Below are 23145 nucleotides of genomic sequence, written 5' to 3' on the forward strand. Positions count from 1 at the left end.
TTTGACAACCCCAGTGTGTCCCCTAACCAAAATTAAATAGAGGAATAAGGCAACAGGGCACTGAGTGGAACAGCCCATCCTTTAGGCAGCTGCTGTGAGGAGATCTTCGAGAGCAGCTGGTGCTCTTTCAGATTCTTCTCCTTAATCTGTTTCGAGAGGAATGAGGAGAGGAGGGTCAGTTTAGTACTGTTAAAAGCACTGAGATTAATAAATTAGCAGGCATGGCATTGTAAAATCTGGATATCATTCTTCAGAATGCTTTCCTGTTAAGTGCTACCTGCAGATTAGTTCACAGAGATTAAATGGTTGCATGTGTTCCTCAATAGATAGATTTACTTCCTCTTCATTCCTGTTTTCTGTCTTAGCAAAGGTGATTAAATTATGTTGTTGTGCTAGGCAAGACACCAATAGATGGAAAACTTAGCAGATTTTCCCAGCACCTGAGGGAAATATTCCCTCAGAGAATAAAACATAATTTCAATACATTAACATCAGCTCTCAGGACTGGCTGGTGCCTCTGTATGATAGTCCTTTGAATTCTAGTTTTGCTAAGTTGCTTCTAAATACAGTGGTACCTCAGGATAATAATAATAATAATAATAATAATAATAATAATAATAATAATAATAATTTATTATTTATACCCTGCCGATCTGGCTGGGTTTCCCAAGCCACTCTGGGCGGCTTCCAACAAAACACTAAAATACAGTAACCTATTAAACATTAAAAGCTTCCCTAAACAGTACTTAATTCATTCTGGAGGTCCGTTCTTAACCTGAAATTGTTCTTAACCTGAAGCACCACTTTAGCTAATGGGGCCTCCTGCTGCTGCTGCGCCTCCGGAGCACGATTTCTGTTCTCATCCTGAAGCAAAGTTCTTAACCTGAAGCACTATTTCTGGGTTTGCGGAGTCTGTAACCTGAAGCATATGTAACCTGAAGCGTATGTAACCCGAGGTACCACTGTATGTAGAAACATGGTTTATATGATAGACGCTTAAACATGTCAGCTTATCTTATCATTAAGGTGTGTTTATCAATCATCCTGTCAATTTAGGTTGTGTTTTGGCTTTGCTTGATTTTTACATGTGGTGAAAAAGTGACTTCAATTGCCTTTCAGTCCTTCTGAAAGAAGCAACTCTGAACTTTCTTCATCCCCGCCTCCAAATCGGCACACTCCCTGAGAGTTTATTTTTAGTTTTCTGAGCTGCAACCTTTGGAAAGCATGCCAGTGGTACGCTCGCACACACCAATTCGGAGGTGAAAATTGCCCAACAATTTCTCTTGCTTCCTGTAGCAGCTTTCTCAGGATGAAACGTGCACAACCTGGTGTCATGGTGGTTCTTCGTAAATTTGCTTGAAGCTCTTTTGCAGGCAAAAGGGAGGGAAAGAGAGATCTGTGCCTGAGAAACCGTTTGCAGAGCAACTTCCTCTTTCCTGTCACTTCCTTCCAGGCAGTCAGATCTTCCTTACTTGCTTGTTTCTGTTAAGTTGATAAGTTTGCCTAAACCTGATCTCCATGCCGTCGGCTGTTGGTGGTGCCACCGTGGTTCAAGAGACTGGGTCTGGGCAGGTTCCCCGCCAGCATATGAGCACAACAACTGAACCAGGCGGAGGTCCAGCAGGGATCTACTCTGCTATCCTCAGCCGCAACCAGCCCATCATTGGAGTAAAGGAAAAGACCTTTCATGAGCTCCACAAGAAATGCCTTGAGAAGAAGATTCTTTATGAGGATCCAGATTTCCCTGCTAATGACTCCTCCCTCTTCTTCAGCCAAAAGCTCCCTGTCAAATTTGAGTGGAAGAGACCACTAGTAAGTAGGCTTCTTATCTCACGTAAAGTTGTTGATATTTGATGTTTGCAAATGTAATAAAGACATTTTTCCGTTCCAAGTTTAAAAATAAGAAAGCATAGATAGAAAAAATGATATCTGGGAAATGATGAGATTTTAAGAGGATTCACATGCTCCAACTGATTTACCCTGATTTATTGAAAAAAACCTTTTGTCAGGTATATCCACATTTTCAGGGGGAAACACCATGATTTGTGTTGATTGTGAGTAACACCATGTGGGCTACACAAACTAAATGGGAATGCAAACAGCTGCAAATAAACAATAAACTCTACTGTGGACAAACCCTGGAAATTCAATCAAGAGCATTCAGTTAGAAGCATGCTGAAAACCACCAAAAGTTCAAGGCTGAAATGCAATTTTTTTTATAATTTGTGCATTCTATGGGGGGGAAATCTACAATGATTTAATGGAATCCAAGTTATACTCTAGTAAATAAATACACTAAAAATGGGGAAGATCCTTGCATGTTGCAGAAAAATAGCTGTGTTTCTAAATGGCAGTAAAATGCTATGGGTGACATATTTTAGTCTTATTTATTAATTTAAAGGTCATGTGGCCAGCATGATTAAGCCGCTTCTGGCGAACCAGAGCAGCGCATGGAAACGCCGTTTACCTTCCCGCCAGAGCGGTACCTATTTATCTACTTGCACTTTGACGTGCTTTTGAACTGCTAGGTTGGCAGGAGCTGGGACCGAGCAACGGGAGCTCACCCCATCGCGGGGATTTGAACCACCGACCTTCTGATCGGCAAGTCCTAGGCTCTGTGGTTTAACCCACAGCGCCACCCGCGTCCCATTTATTAATTTACTACCCCTTTATAGCCCACCTTTCCTCCAAGGTGGTATACATGGTTCTCCTCCTTCCCATTTTATCTTCACAACAACCCTGTGAGGTAGGTTAGGCTGAGAGACAGTAACTGGCCCAAGGTCACCCACAGAACTTCATGGCTGAGTGGGGATTTGAATCCTGGTCTCTTAAACAGGTACATGTTTACGCAGAAGTAAATTCCACATTTCCAATGAGACTTACTCCTAGGTAAGCGAACATGGAATGCTCTTATTAGCAACAATCTTTTATTTCCTTAACATTGCATTTCATTTTCATTAAATAATTTATCACATTATTTATATAATTCCATCAATTTATATAATTGATCATAAACAAAACTGCAGAAGTTTTGCAGCCATTGCCAGTGCAGCTTACAGTTTCTTTTAGTCTATAATTATCAAAGCGCACACTGTGTGGATCTGGGCATAAAGTGAATGAGCCTTGGCATTTTTCACTTATTATTATTATTAACCAAAGTTTGCTTGGTTCAGGTGGCACATAAGTGTTTAGTTTAGAGTAACGTGAACTTTTTCAGCAATTTATTTCTGTTCCCTAGGAAATTTGTGAGAATCCACGCTTTATCATTGGTGGAGCCAACAGGAGTGACATTTGTCAAGGAGAATTAGGTACAAGTCCTTTCTTCAGAGCTGTTTTGTGTGTCTGATAAGTCCCTTTCCCCCTTGCAATGGCCTTTGGTTCCTAATTCAAATGTTGGGTAAGTTTGATTTGATTTACCCCCATGATTCTGATGTAGAATCTTCATTCACCCCCTCTTTTTCGATAAACAAAACAAAACAATTTTAATTGGTTTTTATACAAATACAATAACCATTAAACACTTATCTAGTAGTGCAGCTAATAGTGTTTGTTTTATCCATTGTCTCTAGACATACACTTGCACATTCAACATTCTTAACTCAGCCCCTTGTTCCCGATGTAGATCTTTATTTCCCCCTTGTTCCTGATATAAATCATCACGCCACCACCCAAAATGGTGTGGGGTGCCATTTTGTGATTTGCCTCAGGTGCCAAAATGTCTTGGGCCAGCCCTGTCCTAACTAATATATGCCAGTTAAATGCAAATTGCTCTGAAGACCAAAAAAAAATATTTGTAGAAGCACTCATCCTTCAGCAGCATATATTCTCTGTTCCTCCTAGTAATTTTGACACTTAATTTGCCCTGTTCTGTATAATTCTTCTCAGGTGACTGTTGGTTCCTGGCTGCCATTGCTTGTCTCACCTTGCATGAGAAATTGCTGTTCCGGGTTATACCACGGGAGCAGACCTTCATAAAAGATTATGCTGGAATCTTTCACTTCCAGGTATGAGTTGTTGATCAGACACAAGAAGATGCTGCCTTTTGCAGTTCAGCTATGCCACAGTAACCAGCAGCATGGAATAGATTAATAGGCACTGATATCAAAGGCCTATTTTAATGACTTATTTGCTACTGTCACTTAACAAATCTATCTATCATCTATCTATCTATCTATCTATCTATCTATCTATCTAACAATACTATCACATAACAAAGTCTAGCCCCAATTATAGTGAGCAAACCCGTTCTTAATCACAATCCACACATCACTTTTTTTCTAACACACACATAACTGCAAATTATATCTATCTATCTATCTATCATCTATCTATCTATCTATCTATCTATCTATCTATCATCTTTTTCTCTCCAGTTTTGGCGTTATGGAAATTGGGTGGAAGTTATCATTGATGACCGTTTACCAACGTATGGCAGTCAACTGGTCTTCACAAAATCCTCCCAGCAAAATGAATTTTGGAGTGCCTTACTGGAAAAAGCTTATGCAAAGTAAATATACTTTCTACACATTCCATTTCTGTATACTATATGCATATATTATACCCCTATTCAACTGTACATCTGTTTAAACTGAGGTAAATTAAATAATGTGTTATTCTTATAACAAATGTATATTATTCAGATGCATTTTGATTTTACAATAGAACAGATTAAAAAATGACCTATACCCCAATGAAAATGAATCATTAGAATTTATTTGGAGTGTTAATCTTGTTTTCTTGTTCCTTCTCAGGCTCCATGGTTCTTATGAGGCTCTCAAAGGAGGTAACACCACCGAGGCCATGGAAGATTTCACAGGAGGAGTAACAGAGTTCTATGAGATAAAGGATGTTCCTAAAGATATCTATAAAATCATGAAACATGCCTTTGAAAGAGGGTCACTCATGGCCTGCTCTATTGAGGTACATCCATTGATCCCAGGCCTTTTCTGGGGTTAATTTCATACCACTCATATTTAGTAAGCATAAGACTGAACTACCACTCCCATCATCCCTGACCATTGGCCATGCTTGCTGGGGTTGATGGGAGTTGTAGTTCACCAACATATGGAGGACCAAATATTCCCCACATTTAAGTCTAAACTTGAGATACCATTTTAGTGCTCTTATGTCACTAGTAAGCACCACTGGTGAAAACATACATTCTTCTGTCCTGTGGGCAAGAGGAAATAGAGGTATAAAAACTTGTTTTCCCAACTTTTATTAACTAATCTTGCTATTCTGCTTTATTTTTCATAATGCCTTCCTATTTTTCCCTCCCTCCCCACTTTTCTTTGTTCCAGGACAGTTCAGGGTTTATTTATGGCTCTGCTCCTGAAACTAATCTTGGATTATTAATTGCCCAAATGTTGAAGAATATGAATGAATTTCCAAATGACTCAGTCCAGCAGGCAGAGGAGATGACAAAACGGGTTTGTATTCCTTGCCAATAACCTAGGTTATTGCGTGCAAACAAATCGATTTACTCTGCTCAGTAAAATCCTATTAATAGTCAATAAAGTTCCAGTGAGGCTTACTCCCAAGTAAGCGGATATAGGATTGAAGCCTAACTGTGTGTTTGGCATTGGGATTTGCTGCAGAAACTGGATTGTTGTGCAGTTTGCAAAGCTGCACATAAACCCTGAAGCAGGATGTTCTTCTAGAATATAAATGGCAAAACTTTTGTTTTATTGCCCTATTAGGAAACCTCATCTTTATCATGGGACATGCATATCAATTTGCCTTCTCCTTTTCAAGAATGTGGAATAGAAGAAAACAAAACGGAAATGGGCAGAACATGTTGTCCTTTGAAAAATTCCGCAGATGACACCGTTTTTATTCTTAACATGCTTCCTCTGCATTTTACAGCTTGTCGTTCCAATGCTGTTTGAGAGACGCATGACGAATGGACTGGTGACAGGTCATGCCTATTCAGTTACAGCAGTGGAAGAGGTAAGTGTAGATGCAAAAAGTAAATGCGTTTTGCTAGAGTACAAAAAAATCATGTAGCCCACGTACACAAATTAAGTGGTTAAGCAACCTCACCTTGAAAAGAAAGGAAAATATATTCACTGGTGTCAGTCAAGATCAGAGGTGCAAATAAAGCATGTTTAGAAGAGAAAATGGGAAGATATTAAAGGGACTCCAATAATGATAGCATCCGTTTTCGTTTAAGGTGGAGTCTGTAAAAGGATGCATACTACACAGGCTGGTTGAATTAATTATGTTTTCCCCCCTTCCAAGATAACATTTAAAGGGGACAAGCTAAAACTCGTGCGGCTGAGAAATCCTTGGGGGCAAGTAGAATGGAATGGAGCCTGGAGTGACAAGTGAGTCAAGCCATTTGATTTTAAAAGATATTTTAATTTCACTTAATACACTTTGGTGTTTACCAAGAAAGGTACCGTATTTTTTGCTCTATAAAACTCACTTTTTCCCTCCTAAAAAGTAAGGGGAAATGTGTTTGCCTCCTATGGAGCGAATGCAGGCTGCACAGCTATCCCAGAAGCCAGAACAGCAAGAGGGATTGCTGCTTTCACTGCACAGCGATCCCTCTTGCTGTTCTGGCTTCTGAGATTCAGAATATTTTTGTTCTTGTTTTCCTCCTCCAAAAATGAGGTGCGTCTTGTGGTCTGGTGCGTCTTATAGAGCGGAAAATACGGTAAATGTCCTTTTGTGTTCTGGTGTGAAATTCAGAAGTTAGTGATATATACGTCATTTCTCCAAAGATGCTTTAAAGTGTGCTTAACTGTTCTGAAAGAGTGTAATGCCCAGGTAAAGTGTCATTGGGTGAGTTCCTACCTGCAATGCTCATCACTCAGTGCCTGAACTACTGTACAAAGTGGGCTTTCAGTTATGAAATGGCCATGACTGATACAGTACCAGTGATGGCGCTTTTGTATTGCCTCATACCACTCAATGGCCTGTAGATTCAAGTGTGAGCCATCAAGTTTTGAGTAATCAAGTTATGTAACATGTCCACTGCTTTCCTAAACACCTGTTCTGAAAGGTAACTAAATGCAGTTCACCATTTGCTGAACAAACAAAGGGTAAACTTTTAATTTCTAGATCTAGCACAGAAAAGTTTGTATGTTGATTTATGATTTGAGAAGTAAAGCACATTTACCTTTTAAAAAATCAGTTGTATACTGAAAGTTTCTTCTTCATTATATTGCAGTTCAGATGAATGGAATGTTATTGACAAAGCAGAGAAGACCCGCCTACAACATAAAGTTGCAGAGGATGGGGAGTTCTGGTAAATATCCCATGTTTCTCTCCCTCCCTCTCCCTCTCCCTCTCTCTCTCTCTCTCTCTCTCAATATGCTTTTCCTTCAGTCCTATGTCTGACTCAGAATCTACTGCCTTAGATTAGTGGTTCCCAGTGAGCTGTTTTTTCCCCCAGAGCTAAGCCATGGAACCATGGTAGTTTCTGTTATGTGAACGGTGCTACAGACAACCTAGGTGGGTTACATGGACCTCCTGGTGTCCGTGGACACCCAGTTGGGAACCACTGGTTTAGAGGCAAACCACAAGCCCTTCTCCAGATTAGTCCACTTCATAGGAGCCAACTCTTGGGGCTAAGGTCCCATTGGCTTGCCCAATAAAATATTTGAGGGGGCCGCCACCCCCAAGTTGATGGGCATTCAAATGATGTGTGTACGCAACATCATGTGAAGGTGAAGAAGAAGAATTTTATTATTTGTACCCTGCCTATCCGACTGGGTTGTCCCAGCCAGTCTGGATGCCTTACAATCAATGTATTGGGGAATTAAAGGTTTCTTCCATATTTTTTTCTACCTCTAGGATGTCATTCCAAGATTTCCTCAGGTACTTCACAAAGCTGGAGATGTGTAATCTCACACCTGATACCCTGGTGGTTGATAAGCTTCAAACCTGGACTGTTTCAGTGACCGAAGGGCGGTGGGTGCGAGGCTGCACAGCAGGGGGCTGTCGAAACTATCCAGGTAAATAAAATATTGGTTGATTCGAATGGCATTACAGTGGTACCTCGGGTTACAAACATTTTGGGTTACAGACTCTGCTAACCTGGAAGTAGTACCTCAGGTTAAGAACTTTACCTCAGGATGAGAACAGAAATCGCCTGCTGGCGGCGCAGCAGCAGCGGGCGGCCCCATTAGCTAAAGTGGTACCTCAGATTAAGAATGGTTTCAGGTTAAGAACGGACCTCTGGAACAAATTAAGCTTGTAACCAGAGGTACCACTGTAAAATGTTTTAAAGAATCCTCTGATTAATCAGGCAGAATATTTTTTAAATATAGGAGAAAGAAGTATTTATAAAAAGATCCGTAATAGTGTCTGTCTTAGAAGAGGTATTCCTCTATCTCTCAAACACAGAAGGGGATGCCTCTAAAATGCTGCCTCATGCAATACATGTATGTGCTTTCTAAAATCAAGGACAAGATGCCTTTTCTTTTCAAACAGTTGTGTTTGGCCAGTTTTTAAGGAGGCCATTTTTCTTCGCCTGTGTGTCAGAAGTGTTTCTCTGGATGGAGCAGAGCTGCTTTGCTCACTTCCTGGTGGGTGGTCAGCATTGTGCAAACTCATCAGTGCAGCCAATTCAGTGCTCCTGCCAGTGCATTTGCACTGCATTGACTTCCCATGCCATCTGTCCCTCTCCCTCCTGGTAAGAAACAAGGACCCATCTTCTGGGAAGAAAACATAACGGCTTAACCCACCCAGTGTGCATATGAGAGACAGGGGTCATACCCACTTTTGGCCACTCCCACTGCTGGGAGGATTGGCCAGGAGAGAATGAGGCCCTCTGACCAGAAAAGTTTAGCCACCCCTGCTTTAATTGAGCATCTTATTCCAGAGAAGTGTGGAGAGCAAACATGGTGAAGCTCATAATAAAGCAGGTCTGTTTGCTTTACCCAGAGAAAAGTCTACAAATACATTAAAAAATGCCAAATTTCATTTTCTGAAAGAATTATATATCAAAACTGGAGGGGGGAATGATTACCACAGGGACTGTCAATATAACTGTTTTGAGTGTTAAAATATTATCTCAAATTTGAATGTTTTGGGGTGGGTTGCAGACACATTTTGGACCAATCCTCAGTACCGCTTGAAACTCCTGGAAGAAGATGATGACCCAGAAGACGACGAAGTTGCGTGCAGTTTCCTAGTTGCGCTGATGCAGAAGAACAGGAGGAAAGAACGCAAGCTGGGAGCCAAGCTCCTCACGATTGGCTTTGCCATCTATGAGGTAGCATAGTTGCCACACTGCTGTGTTACCCGTCGCCTCAGTTAGATCTGAACAATAGAACTGGTCAAGTTCTGGCCCGTGATATATGCTCCTCTCATAGCCAGCTGACTGTATGTGAAGCAAGCTGTGAAAGGGGAATATTGCAGTAGTCTGCTTTTAAACATCACACTTATAAAACATGACATAAGCTACTTCAAAAGTATTACTTTTGGAGACAGTAGACCCTTGCATAATGCCTATATAACAGCCTTTGCCAGCTTCATGCCCTCCAGATGTTTTGGACTAAAACTCCTATCAGTTGTGATACACTGGCTGGAAGCAAATGGTGAAAATTGGCCCACAACATAGAAAAAATCACAAGTCCTTGTATAATTGTGGAATTAAAAGAATAGTTACCAGTTTACCTATCTACTCAGTGGTTTGTTGCTTCCCAAAGATTGGCTTTTGAGACAACGTTTGAACCAGCTTCTTACTGATTTTGTCCCTTACTTACTAACTTTAACTATCAATTTGATTAATTTTGGAAAGAGCCCAGGACCACTCATAGGCAGGGGCATTGTCTTATATACCTCCCTAAGTAAATGGAATACAGAAGCTGCTACTTAGATTTTCACTGAGCAGATGTTTGTCAAAGCTGTGAACTTAGGCTGTGGGTGGTAGATGTAAATAAATATGCAATAAGTTTTCCTCCATCCATTCCTAATGGCATTTCTACCTTGTTTTTATCTCAGGTGCCAAAAGAGGTATGAACAGAATGAAGAAAGACCTGGTGGAATGTTCTCAAATATCTTCTCGGTTTAACGTTCTCAAATATTACTGCTTTTATGCTTCTCTGTGACTGCTGTTTGGAAGTGTCCAGTCATGTTTCTTAATAGTGACTTGCCACAAATGTGAAAGGTGGATTTGCACATATCTTAGACATTTGTATTTTTCCTGTGTCAGGCATCCCACGCCACGCACTCAGATACACATGCAAGAGGTAATATCCAAGAGCACACATAACAATATTAAAAGGGGAATGTGTTACCAGAAATGAAAAGTGTGGAGTATTATCTGTAGAAAAATATCTCCATGGTTTCATTGAAAATAAGAGAATGTGTTTTATATGTAACTACATAGTATCTGGAGAAATCACTCAAGTAGAGATACAACCTGTCACATACTTTTAAATAAATGTCACCCATCATTTGATGGGTAATGCTCCTAGATAATGTGAGTAGCTTACAATTCTAAACCACCCTTCAAGTTTCATCACATGGAAAGAAGGATTAAACAGGTCATCTGTAGCCATCATGATTAAATCCCATTGAAACCAGCAGAAGCAGTTATGGCCAACTAGATCGCATGCAGGAAATTCTGATCTGGGGTTTCTTGTTTTTCTTCAAAGCATCTGCATTGGGCTTATTAATTTGTTTGGGGAAGTGAGAAATGGGCAGGATGGAATATTCAACCACCCAGAGCAGGTCGGCAAAAGTCCAGCATCTGTTGCAACATCACTTTCCCAAGCAAATGCATGCACTAAATTAGAAAGAGAAGATCCTGATCAAATATCTTTTACACTATATCCAGTTCAGCTCTTAGTCACATCTTTCTAACCGTAGCTGGATTGGGGCAATGTATTTAGGTGCAATACATTGCCAAGTGGTCAACGGAGCTCTGCTCTCTGTTTTTAAGCATGCCGTTTGAAAGTTCTGGGGCGTACACAGTTTTTTGTTCAGCAATTTATTGTTTTTGTTTACAGATGCAGGGTGACAAGAAGCATTTACAGAAGGATTTTTTCCTCTACAATGCCTCCAAAGTAAAGTGCAAGAGCTACATAAACATGAGAGAGGTCTCCGAACGCTTCCGGTTGCCTCCAAATGAATATGTCATCATCCCATCCACGTATGAACCTCACCAAGAGGGAGATTTTATCCTAAGAGTTTTCTCAGAAAAACAAAGTCATTCAGAGTAAGTAGAAGATCCAAGTTTTGTATTCCAAAACATTTATAAAAATAGCATTATTATCCTTTTGAAGTGTTTGGAGTGTTTCATGTCTAAGAACACAAGAAGAAACCCGCTGGATCAGATCTAAGGCCCATCTAGTGCAGCATCCTGTTCTCCCAGGAGCCAATCAGGTCCCAGAAGCAGGACCCAAGCACAATAGCCCTCTCTCCATGTATCATTTCCAGCAACTGGTATTCAGAGGCATACTTCCTCAGACAGTGGAGATGGAACAATATATTCTCCATGAATTTGTCTTATTCTGTCTTAAAACCAACCAAGTTGGTGGCCATCACTACATCTAGAAGAAAAACCTTCCACACTTTAACTATGTCCTGTGTGGAATAGTGCTTCCTTTTGTCTGTCCTGAATCTTCCAACATTCAACTTAATTGGATGGCCCGTGATTTCCGTACTACTTATACCAATCCTATCAAGTGTTATTCTTCACATATTGCCGATGGGGATGGCTGAGGCAAAAATGATTTTCCTCAGGCAGGGGTAGGTAACCTTTTTTTAAAACCTGAGGGCCACCTTGCCTTATAGAGAACTTTCCAGGGGCCACATGGCAGTGCCGGGTGGGGCAACAAAGGTATTGTAGCATATTGTAAAAAGTTGCACTACCTCTGTTGCCTCACCTGACAATGGCATGTGGCATCTGGAAGGTTCCCTATAAAGGAATGTGTCCTGTTGGCTAAAAAGTCACTTGGAGTCAAAAGCCAAAGGTCTCTATACTCCCATCTCATTATCTTCTATCCAGGTAAACAAGAGATGTTATCACATTTCAAGGACACATTCCAGCCAGGCTGAACACTTGAAGAGGGCGTGGTAGACCAGGGCTGTGGAGGGGTATGGCTTAAGGGGAGTCCTGAGGACCGAACAGAGCAACCTGAGGGGCCACATTTGGCCCCTGGGGCCTAAGGTTCCTCACTCCTGATCTAAGGCCACTCCATGGGTAAAGTAATACTAGAACCAGGGATTTTGCTGCACCATCTCATTACACAAAGGCAGCAAACTCTTTGTCCCCCTGTCCATCATGCTGTGCTCTTTTGTTATACACCTGGATTAGAATGATTGCAATTTAAGGCTGCCATTTGGTGCACACTTACCATTGAACACAGTGGAACTTGCTTATGAGAAAACATGAATAGAATTGTGCTGTGTACAAAGAAAGTCTGCTTAAAACCAAGCCTGGCTTCTCTATTGAAATGTGTCATCATGCAGTGCTTTCCAAGCCAAGTAAAAAGATGCACATCATAGAAATATCTTATCCCTCTTCCCATCGTTTCTCCCTTTACTCAACCCTTTCAATTTTACAGGGAAGTTGAAAACAAGATTGAAGTAGGACATCTTTCTGTGAGTACATTGTCTTTGACGTTTTCCCTCTTGGAGCCCTTGGTTGATTTGTGAAATGACACGAAAGGTTATAACTGATGTCACTCTGTCAGACTCTATTGCCTGTTTCTAAACTTCATTGCAATTGCAGTATTGCTGTTTGTGCTGTAGAATGGCTGCAATACCAGAAATGTACAAACTTGCCGTGTGCTTTTAAAACACACATATCAGAGTGATGAAAAATCCACCCCTGAGCCTTCTTTGCTCTCACCTTATTAATATGATTTTATTCACTGAGTGGGTGTCTAACTGACAAATCTGATGGCACCAGGGTGTGTGATGATGAGCCAATATGTAGACTGTGCTTTGTGAATTCACTGCCCTCTTTCTAACTGCCACGCTCTGATTTGCTGCTGCTTCTCCACTTCTTCTTCACCTCTCTCTCTAGCCAATCATATTTGTCTCAGACAGAGCAAACAAGAACAAGGATCCGAAAGGTGATGATGGGCCTAAAAAGGACAAGGGGAAAGCAAGCACAGATAAGAAAAAGAAAAGTGATGAGGTTTCTGTATCGGTCAGCATGAGGAAAGCTGTGTGTGCTCTAACTAGCATGTCCAAGTGGCTGAACAAGGTCTAAACCTGGTCACACAGCAAGCATGCAGCTTCAGACATAGTATTTGCCTCCTTCGGAAAACATCTCCTTGGGAGAATTATTCCTTACAGAGGAAAACATACATAATGCTCATGACCCTGTTTGCATGTAAAGCTAAGTCAAACCATGGTTTAGCATGAATAACCAAATGTGCAGGTTTCCAGAGCAAAAGATTGTGGTGGTACAGCTGTGCTCCATCTCCCCCACCCTGGTTCTGCTGCTGCGATGCTACCTGAGGCTAAGTCCTTGTTTGACTTAGTATTATGACCAAACCCCCTTCAGACAAACCATGAGTGGCAAACCAAGAACAAATCTTTGGTACAACTCATAGTTTGTTGGAGTGAGACAAACCATGAGCACAGATTTGGGCATAACAGTAAGTCAAAGCATGGTTTAGTGCCAGCAAGAGAACAACCAGTGAAGCAGAGACAATCCTTACTCTGGGAACCACGGAGCCTGGTGTTATGCATGTTTACTCAGAAGTAAGTCCCAACATTATCAATGGGAGTTATTCCTAAGTATGTGTCCATAGGATTGCAGCCTTAGAAAGTGCTGAGGCATCAAACAAAGCACCTTTGACAGGCCCATGGACAGAGTAGCTCCATAAGAAGTTACCAAAAATAGGAGGATGGGAAGAGTCCTATTTTGGGGGGGGGGGGACTGACTTGGGACCTCTCTAGATGTCCTGCGAAAGGTTTGGGATAGACACATTGCTTTGTTTCTGATCAGTGCAAGTCCTGTAACTTCCTGCTGAAATCCTGTTACTTTTTATGCCACAAATGGCCTGGTTTATTTCCTGTCCCACTTTTATTGCGCTATAGTGACAGAGTGCCCCTCCAGCAATAATGTGGTAACACTGGAGAAGCATTGCAGAACAAGTAATAAAGCAGAATGATGTATGGATGATCCAGTATAAATCAACCTCTAAGGCCCTATTATTGAGTTAATGGCACGTTGCAGAAGTCACCCACCCACCCAGATATAAACTCAGAATGAAGGGGCCCTTGGACAGAAATCATATCCTATATAAGCGCCATTTGGCTGAATTGCAAAGAAGCGTCCCAATAAACACCATCTTTTCTCTTCTGGAAACTCAGTAGTTTCATTTCAATCAATCCTTTGCATTTTGTGTCTTTGCAGCCTGCACAAAGAGATTCCAAGGAGAGTGAGGAAGAGAAACAGTTCAGAAATATTTTCCGGCAAATTGCTGGAGATGTGAGTACACAACTGCTTCTATTTTGTGTCAGACCAATACTGGCAACTTGTAAATACAGTGGGGCCCCGCAAGACGAACGCCTCGCAAGACGGAAAACCCGCTAGACGAAAGGGTTTTCCATTTTGGAGGCGCTTCGCAAAATGAATTTCCCTATGGGCTTGCTTCGCAAGACGAAAATGTCTTGCGAGTTCCTGCGTGTTTTTCCCCCTTTTCCCCCCCTTTTCCTAAGCCGCTAAGCCGCTTATCAGCTGATCGCTAAAAGCCGCTAAACCGCTAATAGCGCTAATCCGCTAAGCTGTCAATGGGCTTGCTTCGCAAGACGAAAAAACCGCTAGACGAAAGGGTTTTCCATTTTGGAGGCGCTTCGCAAAATGAATTTCCCTATGGGCTTGCTTCGCAAGACGAAAATGTCTTGCGAGTTCCTGCGGGTTCCCCCCCCCTTTCCCCCCTTTTCCTAAGCCGCTAAGCCGCTTATCAGCTGATCGCTAAAAGCCGCTAAACCGCTAATAGCGCTAATCCGCTAAGCTGTCAATGGGCTTGCTTCGCAAGACGAAAAAACCGCTAGACGAAGAGCCTCACGGAACGGATTAATTTCATCTTGCGAGGCACCACTGTAAATATATAAGTAGTTTATCCAGTGCCTTAAGCTATGTAAAGCTAATTGCAGAATATTTGAAAGTCTGTATCCATCCTGTCAGTGCAAATTTAGGGCTGAATGAATATGGTCCCCCGAAATTATCCACCCTATTTGCAGGTGGCAAAACAGGGGGGTGGCACAGCTTCCCTCTACTCCTGTTCCACCCTAACAAAGGAAGATGTTTAATTTTCATAACTCCAGCTGAATAATCTAGATACAGTCTTCAAATTAAAATGATTCAGACTAAAACTATAAATTCTGCAGTAGCCTAACTTTCTGCTGGGTCTGCTAGTCTGAATTGTCTCAAAATATTTTTTGTGTTGTAAAAAGATTTGTCCTTAACAGGGCAGCTTAGTCTCCAATGTACCCACTGTCTCTTGTCATAAATCTCTGGTTAAATGGAATTTTATGTTTGAGGTAGGCTATAGCATATCTGCTCCTGCCAACCTAGCAGTTCGAAAGCACATCAAAGTGCAAGTAGATAAATAGGTACTGCTCTGGCAGGAAGGTAAACGGCGTTTCCGTGCGCTGCTCTGGTTCGCCAGAAGCAGCTTAGTCATGCTGGCCACATGACCCGGAAGCTGTACACCGGCTCCCTTGGTCTATAGAGCGAGATGAGCGCCGCAACCCCAGAGTTGGTCACGACTGGACCTAATGGTCAGGGGTCCCTTTACCTTTATAGCATATCTATATATACTTATCCAGTTCACAAGTAATGGACAAACAGTCATGAGGGTTATTGGAGTGAAATCTCCTCTTCTATACAACTACAAGAATACATTGGAGCTCTGTCCTCTTTTCCATCTGGTTATCCTACACAGCCTGCTCTAATTTTGAATTAGACCACCTTCTCTGTCATGTTAGAAATCTGCTTCTAAGCGCCTAAGTACATTTCCTTTGTCCACATCTGCATGCACACATTCCTGCTGTGGAAAAAGAGTGGACCTGCCATTCTTGCAACTTTTTATTCCCTGATTAACTTTACCACTTTCTTGCCCCCTTCTTTTCCTCACAGGACATGGAGATCAGTGCTGATGAACTCCAGAATGTCCTCAACAATGTTCTGAAGAAATGTAAGCTTGGTTTCCCTTTCCGTCCTTCTATTCTGCCTGCCAAAAAAATTACCAAACCCTGGGGTTTTGCATGTGTATCACTTCTTTGCTTACATATTTATTTATTTATTTATTAAAACAATTAAATTTCTATACTGTACCGCCCTTCATCTGAGGATCGCAGGGCAGTTTACAATGGAAAAACACAAAAATACATATTAGCAAACAAAAACAATACCTCCCACAATTTAAGAGACCATAGATTATTTAATGATGTAATGTATTTATGTTTACACTTTTAAATGTAAGTCACTTGGATACCTTGTTAATGAGCAACTAATAAATCATCATCATCATCATCGTAAGTCTTATTTGAAGATATTTTTTAAAATATGGATGAAGGTCTTCCAGAAGAGCAATAAATTCCTCTTAGTCAATTATACGATGGCTAGGCATCAGTTTGCAAATGTTTAGAACATTCTTCTGTTGCCAGAATCTTAAATCACCTAATAGTTGTGAAGCATTGGTTGTCAGTTTGTTTTTATTATATGGTGCCAATGACATCGGTGACAATCGTAGACTTAACAGTTGCTGGTGTTTAATCCAGACCCTTAAAGTAGTTGCTATAGATCAAAGTACATTTGGGCTATGTAAGGAGTTTCTTAGTCTGTGCCATAATAAATCCCAAGGTTTGTTTCTCAAGCAGACCTGCTTTTAGTCATTGACCTGATAAACTGACCAATAAAACATGTGCAATTATATATTAATGTTTATCTAATTTAACCCAATTATTTTAGACCAGGACCTGAAGACAAAAGGGTTTGCGCTGGAGTCCTGCCGCAGTATGATTGCTTTAATGGACGTATCCTTTTCAAATCATGCACAATCACTTCGTATAGCAATACTATTCCTAGAAGCATAGAATTGTAGAGTTCGAAGGGGCCACGAGGGCCATCTAGTAGTTCAACCCCCTGTAATGCAGGAATCTCTTTGTCCAGCCTGCCAGCAAGAGAGGGGCATTCTGACAGCAGCGGAAGTGTTGGGGTGGGGGTGCCTGAGGTGGATACTTCACTGTGCCTTATCAATGGGTAGTCAGGCCATATAGAGGTATTGAACAGGGAGGAGAATTCTTCCAGGAGCTTATGGAGCTGACAAAAGCGAGAACTACCTGCAAGCTTGGCTTAAAGAAACAGTAACCAGCTGAAATATAGTACAGTGGTACCTTGGTAGTCAAATACCTTAGCTGTCGAACAAATCAGCTCTCAAACTTCGCAAACCCAGAAGTGAGTGTTTCAGTTTGCAAACGTTTTTTGGAAGCCAAACATCTGACATGGCTTCTGCGACTTCCTATTGGCTGCAGGAAGCTCCTGCAGCCAATCAGAAGCTGCGCCTTGGTTTCCGAACTGTCCTAGGAGTCGAACGGAATGGAACAGATTAAATTTGAGAACCAAGGTATGACTGTATTCACTTTATCATATATTTATAATTATAATTAATAAAAATATATACAAATATTACTTGTCTTATAAAAATCTGTCCCCTCTAGTTTTGTGCTATGTCTAAAATACCACTGTTACTGATTTATAGATAAGGGGGGTGAATGAAGTGTGGTAAAGAAAAGCTGTTTCTCCTCTTATTGAAGAAAGTCAGTCAAATAGGTGGCTAAGTAGGAGATTTTATTCACTTTTTCTATTTCTGGACATTAAATCCTTCTCAGTTGGATATCATTTATCACCTCCTACGCCCCCCCCCCAAAGAAGTCAGACTTCGTTCACTATATTTACTTTTTATTTTTAACTAAACAACATCACAGACAGATGGTTCTGGGAAGATAAACCTTGATGAGTTTCGACACCTTTGGAATAAGATTAAGAGCTGGCAGGTATTCTTTGTTTCTTGCATATTTTGAAAGATAGAGGGTAAACTAGCTTGTGAATGTCAAAGTCTACACATAGCATGACAAAATTGAACCACAAAAAATGACTGGGTTCCTCTCTACATCATTTCATTCCTTTTTTTCATTTTCAGACCATTTTCAGACATTATGATACTGATCATTCAGGAACTATTAACAGCTACGAGATGCGTAATGCAGTTAAAGATGCAGGTATCACACAGGGATCAATGCTATATATTGGTTAAAGAGCATTTTTATTCCTATTTTGTCTTTGATAAAGTGGGTTATATCCAACTAAGTCATTCTCAGATTAGACCCATTAACATAGACCTACGTTAGATATGTCCATTAATTTTAATGGATCAACTCTGAGTAAGACTTACTTTGATTCAACACTATGCTTTTGTTTTAGCAGGAAACATAGAGAAAGAGGACCTGGGACCTTCCAGAAGTTTCTAGACTAAACTCCTACCTTCATTTACCATTGGCCAAGCTTATCTGGGGCTGGTGGCGTCTGGAGTTTCCCATTACTTATCCAAATGATATTACCTCTAAAAAAAGTAAGAGAATAGACAAAAGCAAATTCCTATCACCCAGGACGTTCCATTTTGTTTCTCTCCTCAGGGTTTCACCTGAATAACCAGTTGTATGACATCATTACAATGCGATATGCTGACAGAAATATGAACATTCAGTTTGACAGCTTCATCTGTTGTTTCGTGCGACTAGAGGGGATGTTCCGTGAGTATTTTTTAAAATGTATTTAAAATGGTTTTATCCAAGGAGTGCCCAAGGAGGTTAACTCGGAGTGTAATAAGCTCCATACCACATGGAAATGTTCTGATTGATTCCAATGCATGCATGTAATGTGGACAGTTTAGATGTAAACACTCTTCACATCCAGGAGGCCTTTCTGGGTTTTGGAAAGCTTGCCTTCAGAATCATTCCAAACTTTCCTTGTTTGTGTTCTAGCTGCTGGTTCATTTACTTATCCTCTAGCCTTTAGAGGCCCTAAGTACTTAAAAGGTTTTGGTGCACCCATATTCAAAATATAAACACGTGAGCCTTGGTGGACCAAGCAGCATTAATCCCAAGATTAATGTATATTATTAATTTATAAATAATATTTTTATTTTTGTTGTTGTTTTCATTTTTATTGGGGGGGTTGCCTTTTCCCCCCAGCTGCACCATATGGTCCATGGTAAATCTAGCAATGGGAAATTTCTGTTGTGCCCCCCTTCCCTTGATGTCCTAAGCCAGGCATAGGCAAACTCCGGCCCTCCAGATGTTTGGGACTACAATTCCTATCATCCCTAGCTAACAGGACCAGTGATCAGGGGTGATGGGAATTGTAGTCCCAAACATCTGGAGGGCTGGAGTTTGCCTATGCCTGTCCTAAGCACATGCTTATTTTGCTTAATGGTTAATCCAGCCCTGCCTCAGCTCAACACCATACCAAGGAAAAGAATGGGGGAAAGTCCGTAGAAACAAGCAGTACAGTATGTCCATATTGACTGTTAATTTTTTTTAACATTATTAATTTCTTGAGAGGTAAGGCCAATCCTGAGATAAAATTACTAGAAATTGCTATGCCATTTTTTATTCAAATGTTGGTTATTTCTTTGTTTTTGCCATTCTGTTTGAAGATTAGCTTTCGAATATGGCAGCTATCAGGATCTTCCAAGCTTACTAATATCATTGCCGATATTTATGAATTCCTAGCACATACATCACACTGTTCAGGAGATGACTGGTATTTGTTTCTAGCATTTGAAACACTGAAGTTCTTGAAACCTCACAATTCTGAGGGCTGCTGTCTAGTTTGCTAGTCAGAATGCTCTATATTTTACATTGATTGACCGTATGCTTTGTTTTCTCATGTCCCCTTAGGTGCATTTCATGCCTTTGATAAAGATGGCGATGGTATTATTAAACTGAATGTCTTAGAGGTAACCACTTTTACTTTGTGTTGTACTTCAGTTTACAGCTATACTGTTCCAATTTTTCTCCTTAATGAGGGGGCATACTAAAAAGAATAGGAAGACTGAAGATAAAATCAGTTTGGGGGCTGATTCTCATGTTGCATTTCCTCCTAAATGTATGTATGTATGCATGCATGTTTGTATTGTGCACCATACAGAGGTATTGGGAGCAATAAATAAACGCCACCTTTTGTGGGTTTAGCAAGCTCACACCTTTCTTGTTTATAGTACTGTAACCCAATTGGGCATGACATGATATCTAGCAGCCCAACTGCTATCCCATACCAAGTCCAAGTGTGGGCAGAGTTGACCATTCAGTTGGGCCCCTCAAGAAACCTGAGAGTGTTCCTGTCGACAGCCCCCAATATAATTTTAAATCTGACCCAATCCATGTTTACTCAGAAGTAAATCCCACTGTTTTTAATGGGGCTTGCAAGTGGAATGAAAAACTTAGGAAGGTTACACAGATAGCCTAACGATTGTTCTGCACTTTAAACATTGCTGTTGTCACTTAACATTTCTCCCTTCCTTCCAGTGGCTGCAGCTAACCATGTATGCCTGAAAAACATCACTTCTGTTTCTTTTTTCTATCTCAAAATCGCACCTTGTCTTTTGAACTGAAAGAAGCCGGTCGATATTCACTTGCAAGACAGGGACTTCTGTGAATCTCCATCCTTTAACAGCTTAGATGGCGAGGGCAACACAACTTGAGAGGAACATAAAGAATCAGTATCTATCTTCCTTTACCAAGTGACAGTAAATTGAAAATGTACTTTTCCAGTTATTGATAACTGACACCAGGACGAAGGCATATTTTGCATGAGAAAGTTGCAGCCCTCACTGAGGTGGGAAATGCATTGTTCTAGGGCACGCTGGCAATTCTTTACAACCGGGGTGGTGAACCTCAGGCCTGCAAACCTGAATCTGGGCCTCTGGGCCTCTTTATTCAACCCTTGGGGCTCCTCGCCTCCACAACATGCCTCAGCAGCCCTGCTCCATGCTCGGTGCTCAAGTGCTTTTGCCTGACTGGAATATGCCTGTGAAATGTGATAATGCTGCTTGCTTGCCCAGATGAAGCATGGAGAAATGCGTCTTGAGGATGTGCGTTGAAACCTTTGGCTCGCGTTCTTGAAATGTACAAAGGTAAGAGCTGCCCCTGTTACTCTGCCCACCACTGACATGTAGACCCAGAAGGGTTTTTTTTAAAATAAAAAAGGTAGTTCTCCCTCCTGGCATTGCAAACAACAACTATTGTTTTAAGCTTGAAATATTTTGCAATAAGAGATCCCAAGGGGCCAGGAATCTTGTACAAGTTATCATTATTAAAACAATTATTTCTAAAGTCACCTAAACGCGATGGATCTAGTTTTTAATGGAATTCAATGTTGCGCTAAGGCAATTGTTCTGTCAGGGAAGCATTTTGGCTTGCTACCTATGACAATTCTTTCCTTTTCTCCCTTCCCACACTCAAGCCAATCTCAGAGGAAGGGCAGTAGAGAGAAAATCTGTTGGGCAAGCAGAGGTCCTTGTGCAGGACTTCTGGTGACAGGACTCATTAGTTGAATCCCACCCAATGTACTTAAAAAGAACGTGCCTCTTAATATTTAGCTGTGTGATAAACATTTGCATCCTGCAGTCATATCTAAACTACATTATTCCTGTGGCCAAAGCTTCCCACTCCTAAAGGATCATTCAGTAACCAGATATATGACTGCATACAGTTGAGTACATTTGCTTACAGCACTAACCAGGCTGTTATCTAAGGTGTGGAACCTCAGCCTGGGGGCTAAATGTGGCCTTCTAGATCTCTGTATATGGCTCTTGGAATTTCCCCCTGGTCACAGCCCTCTCTAGCCCTGCTTCCCACTTTGTTTTTGCCTGCCTAGAATATGTCCTTGATCAGTGATGCCTCATGTTGGTGGCTGGAGGACAAAGACAGTGTGTGAACATGTGTAAAAACTAACTTACTATACAAAGGTAACATTTACATGTTTCTCTGCGCATGTTTGCCTCTGGCTCCACCCACCACAAGCCTATGACTCTCTGGCTGAAAAAGCTTCCCCATGCCTCCTACAGGGATCCTGGCTGAGCCTGTAGTCTTGCAAATCTTCTAAGGCTGCAGAAAAATGTGCTCCTCTAGCCACATTTTGGCTTTTTTCAAGTTCAGGCTTAAATATTACACCTTGGGGAAATTGACTGACTTAATTCGATGTTGGTTCTCTTGCAAGGAAAACCTATCGCAGACAGCTGCATCTCCTATATAAGCAATTTTATGCTGCTTCACACAAAGCTTTTTCCTACACAGGAACAGCTTATGTGGCGAGAGATGGTTTAAAGTGTCTGGTACTGCATGTGTTTGGCCGGCACAGCCTCCCTATTACAAAAATACCTTGTGTAGAGTGGTTTCATTGCTGAACAAAACTTCTTAATGCATAAATTAAAACTTGTCTAGATGTGCTGGATTGAAATTAAGATGATGTAATACAGGGGTAGGCAACCTAAGGCCTGGGGGCCAGATGCGGCCCAATCGCCTTCTAAATCGCTTTTTTTTACATGAGTAGAATGTGTCCTTTTATTTAAAAATGCATCTCTGGGTTATTTGTGGGCCATAGGAATTCGTTCATTTTTTTCCTCCAAAATAGACCATGTGGTGGGCTGGACTATGAGGGATGGTGGACCGGCCCATGGCTGAAAAAGGTTACTGACCCCTGATGTAATACATCTGACAAAATCTACAGAGCAAACTAAGGCTGCAAAGGTATCTAGACAGCCACAACTGGAAATATTTTAACAGTGCCATCCAATAAACATTTCTGCTTATGTTCTGAGTTGCTGTCATCTTTTGAGGATTTTGAGACTAAGAACAGCCCTGCTGGATCTAGTCCAGCATCCAAATCAGACCAGTAGCCATCCGGATGCTCATGGGAAGCCAAGAAATAGAACTTGAACACAATAGTCCTCCCTTCCCACAGTTTCCATCAGCTGGCATTCAGAAATATGCTGCCTTCAACCATGGAATAACAGTAGGGCCATCCTGACTACTACCTATTGATAGTCTTAGCCTTCATGAACTTGTCCAATGCCATCCAAGTTGGTGGCCATCACGGCCTCCTGTAAGGAGTGAGTTCCATAGTTTAACTATGTGCTTTCGTTTATCTGTCGAAAGATT

The 23145-nt window shown here is 41.2% G+C and overlaps 1 protein-coding gene across 2 annotated transcripts; it reads left to right on the forward strand.

Moving 5' to 3' along the window:
• Window positions 1–1115: 1115 nt before the first annotated feature.
• On the forward strand, window positions 1116–22796 carry CAPN3 (calpain 3). Of its 2 annotated transcripts, XM_079964594.1 has the most exons (23): window positions 1117–1812; window positions 3239–3308; window positions 3886–4004; window positions 4374–4507; window positions 4752–4920; window positions 5301–5429; window positions 5866–5949; window positions 6241–6326; window positions 7175–7252; window positions 7801–7961; window positions 9054–9223; window positions 9955–9966; window positions 10965–11173; window positions 12525–12561; window positions 12989–13102; window positions 14333–14407; window positions 16061–16118; window positions 16895–16959; window positions 17911–17979; window positions 18126–18204; window positions 18619–18735; window positions 19885–19943; window positions 20512–22796. In XM_079964594.1, exons 1-23 carry the CDS (start codon window positions 1519–1521, stop codon window positions 20536–20538), a joined length of 2415 nt encoding a protein of 804 aa, XP_079820720.1. In that variant the 5' UTR covers window positions 1117–1518; the 3' UTR covers window positions 20539–22796. The 2 variants fall into 2 exon arrangements, with proteins under 2 accessions (XP_079820721.1, XP_079820720.1); XM_079964595.1 differs by lacking the exon at window positions 12989–13102 and having other exon boundaries at window positions 1116–1812.
• Window positions 22797–23145: the final 349 nt, after the last annotated feature.

This window comes from Podarcis cretensis (genome assembly GCF_951804945.1).
Source record: "Podarcis cretensis genome assembly, chromosome: 1".
Lineage (NCBI taxonomy): Eukaryota > Metazoa > Chordata > Lepidosauria > Squamata > Lacertidae > Podarcis > Podarcis cretensis.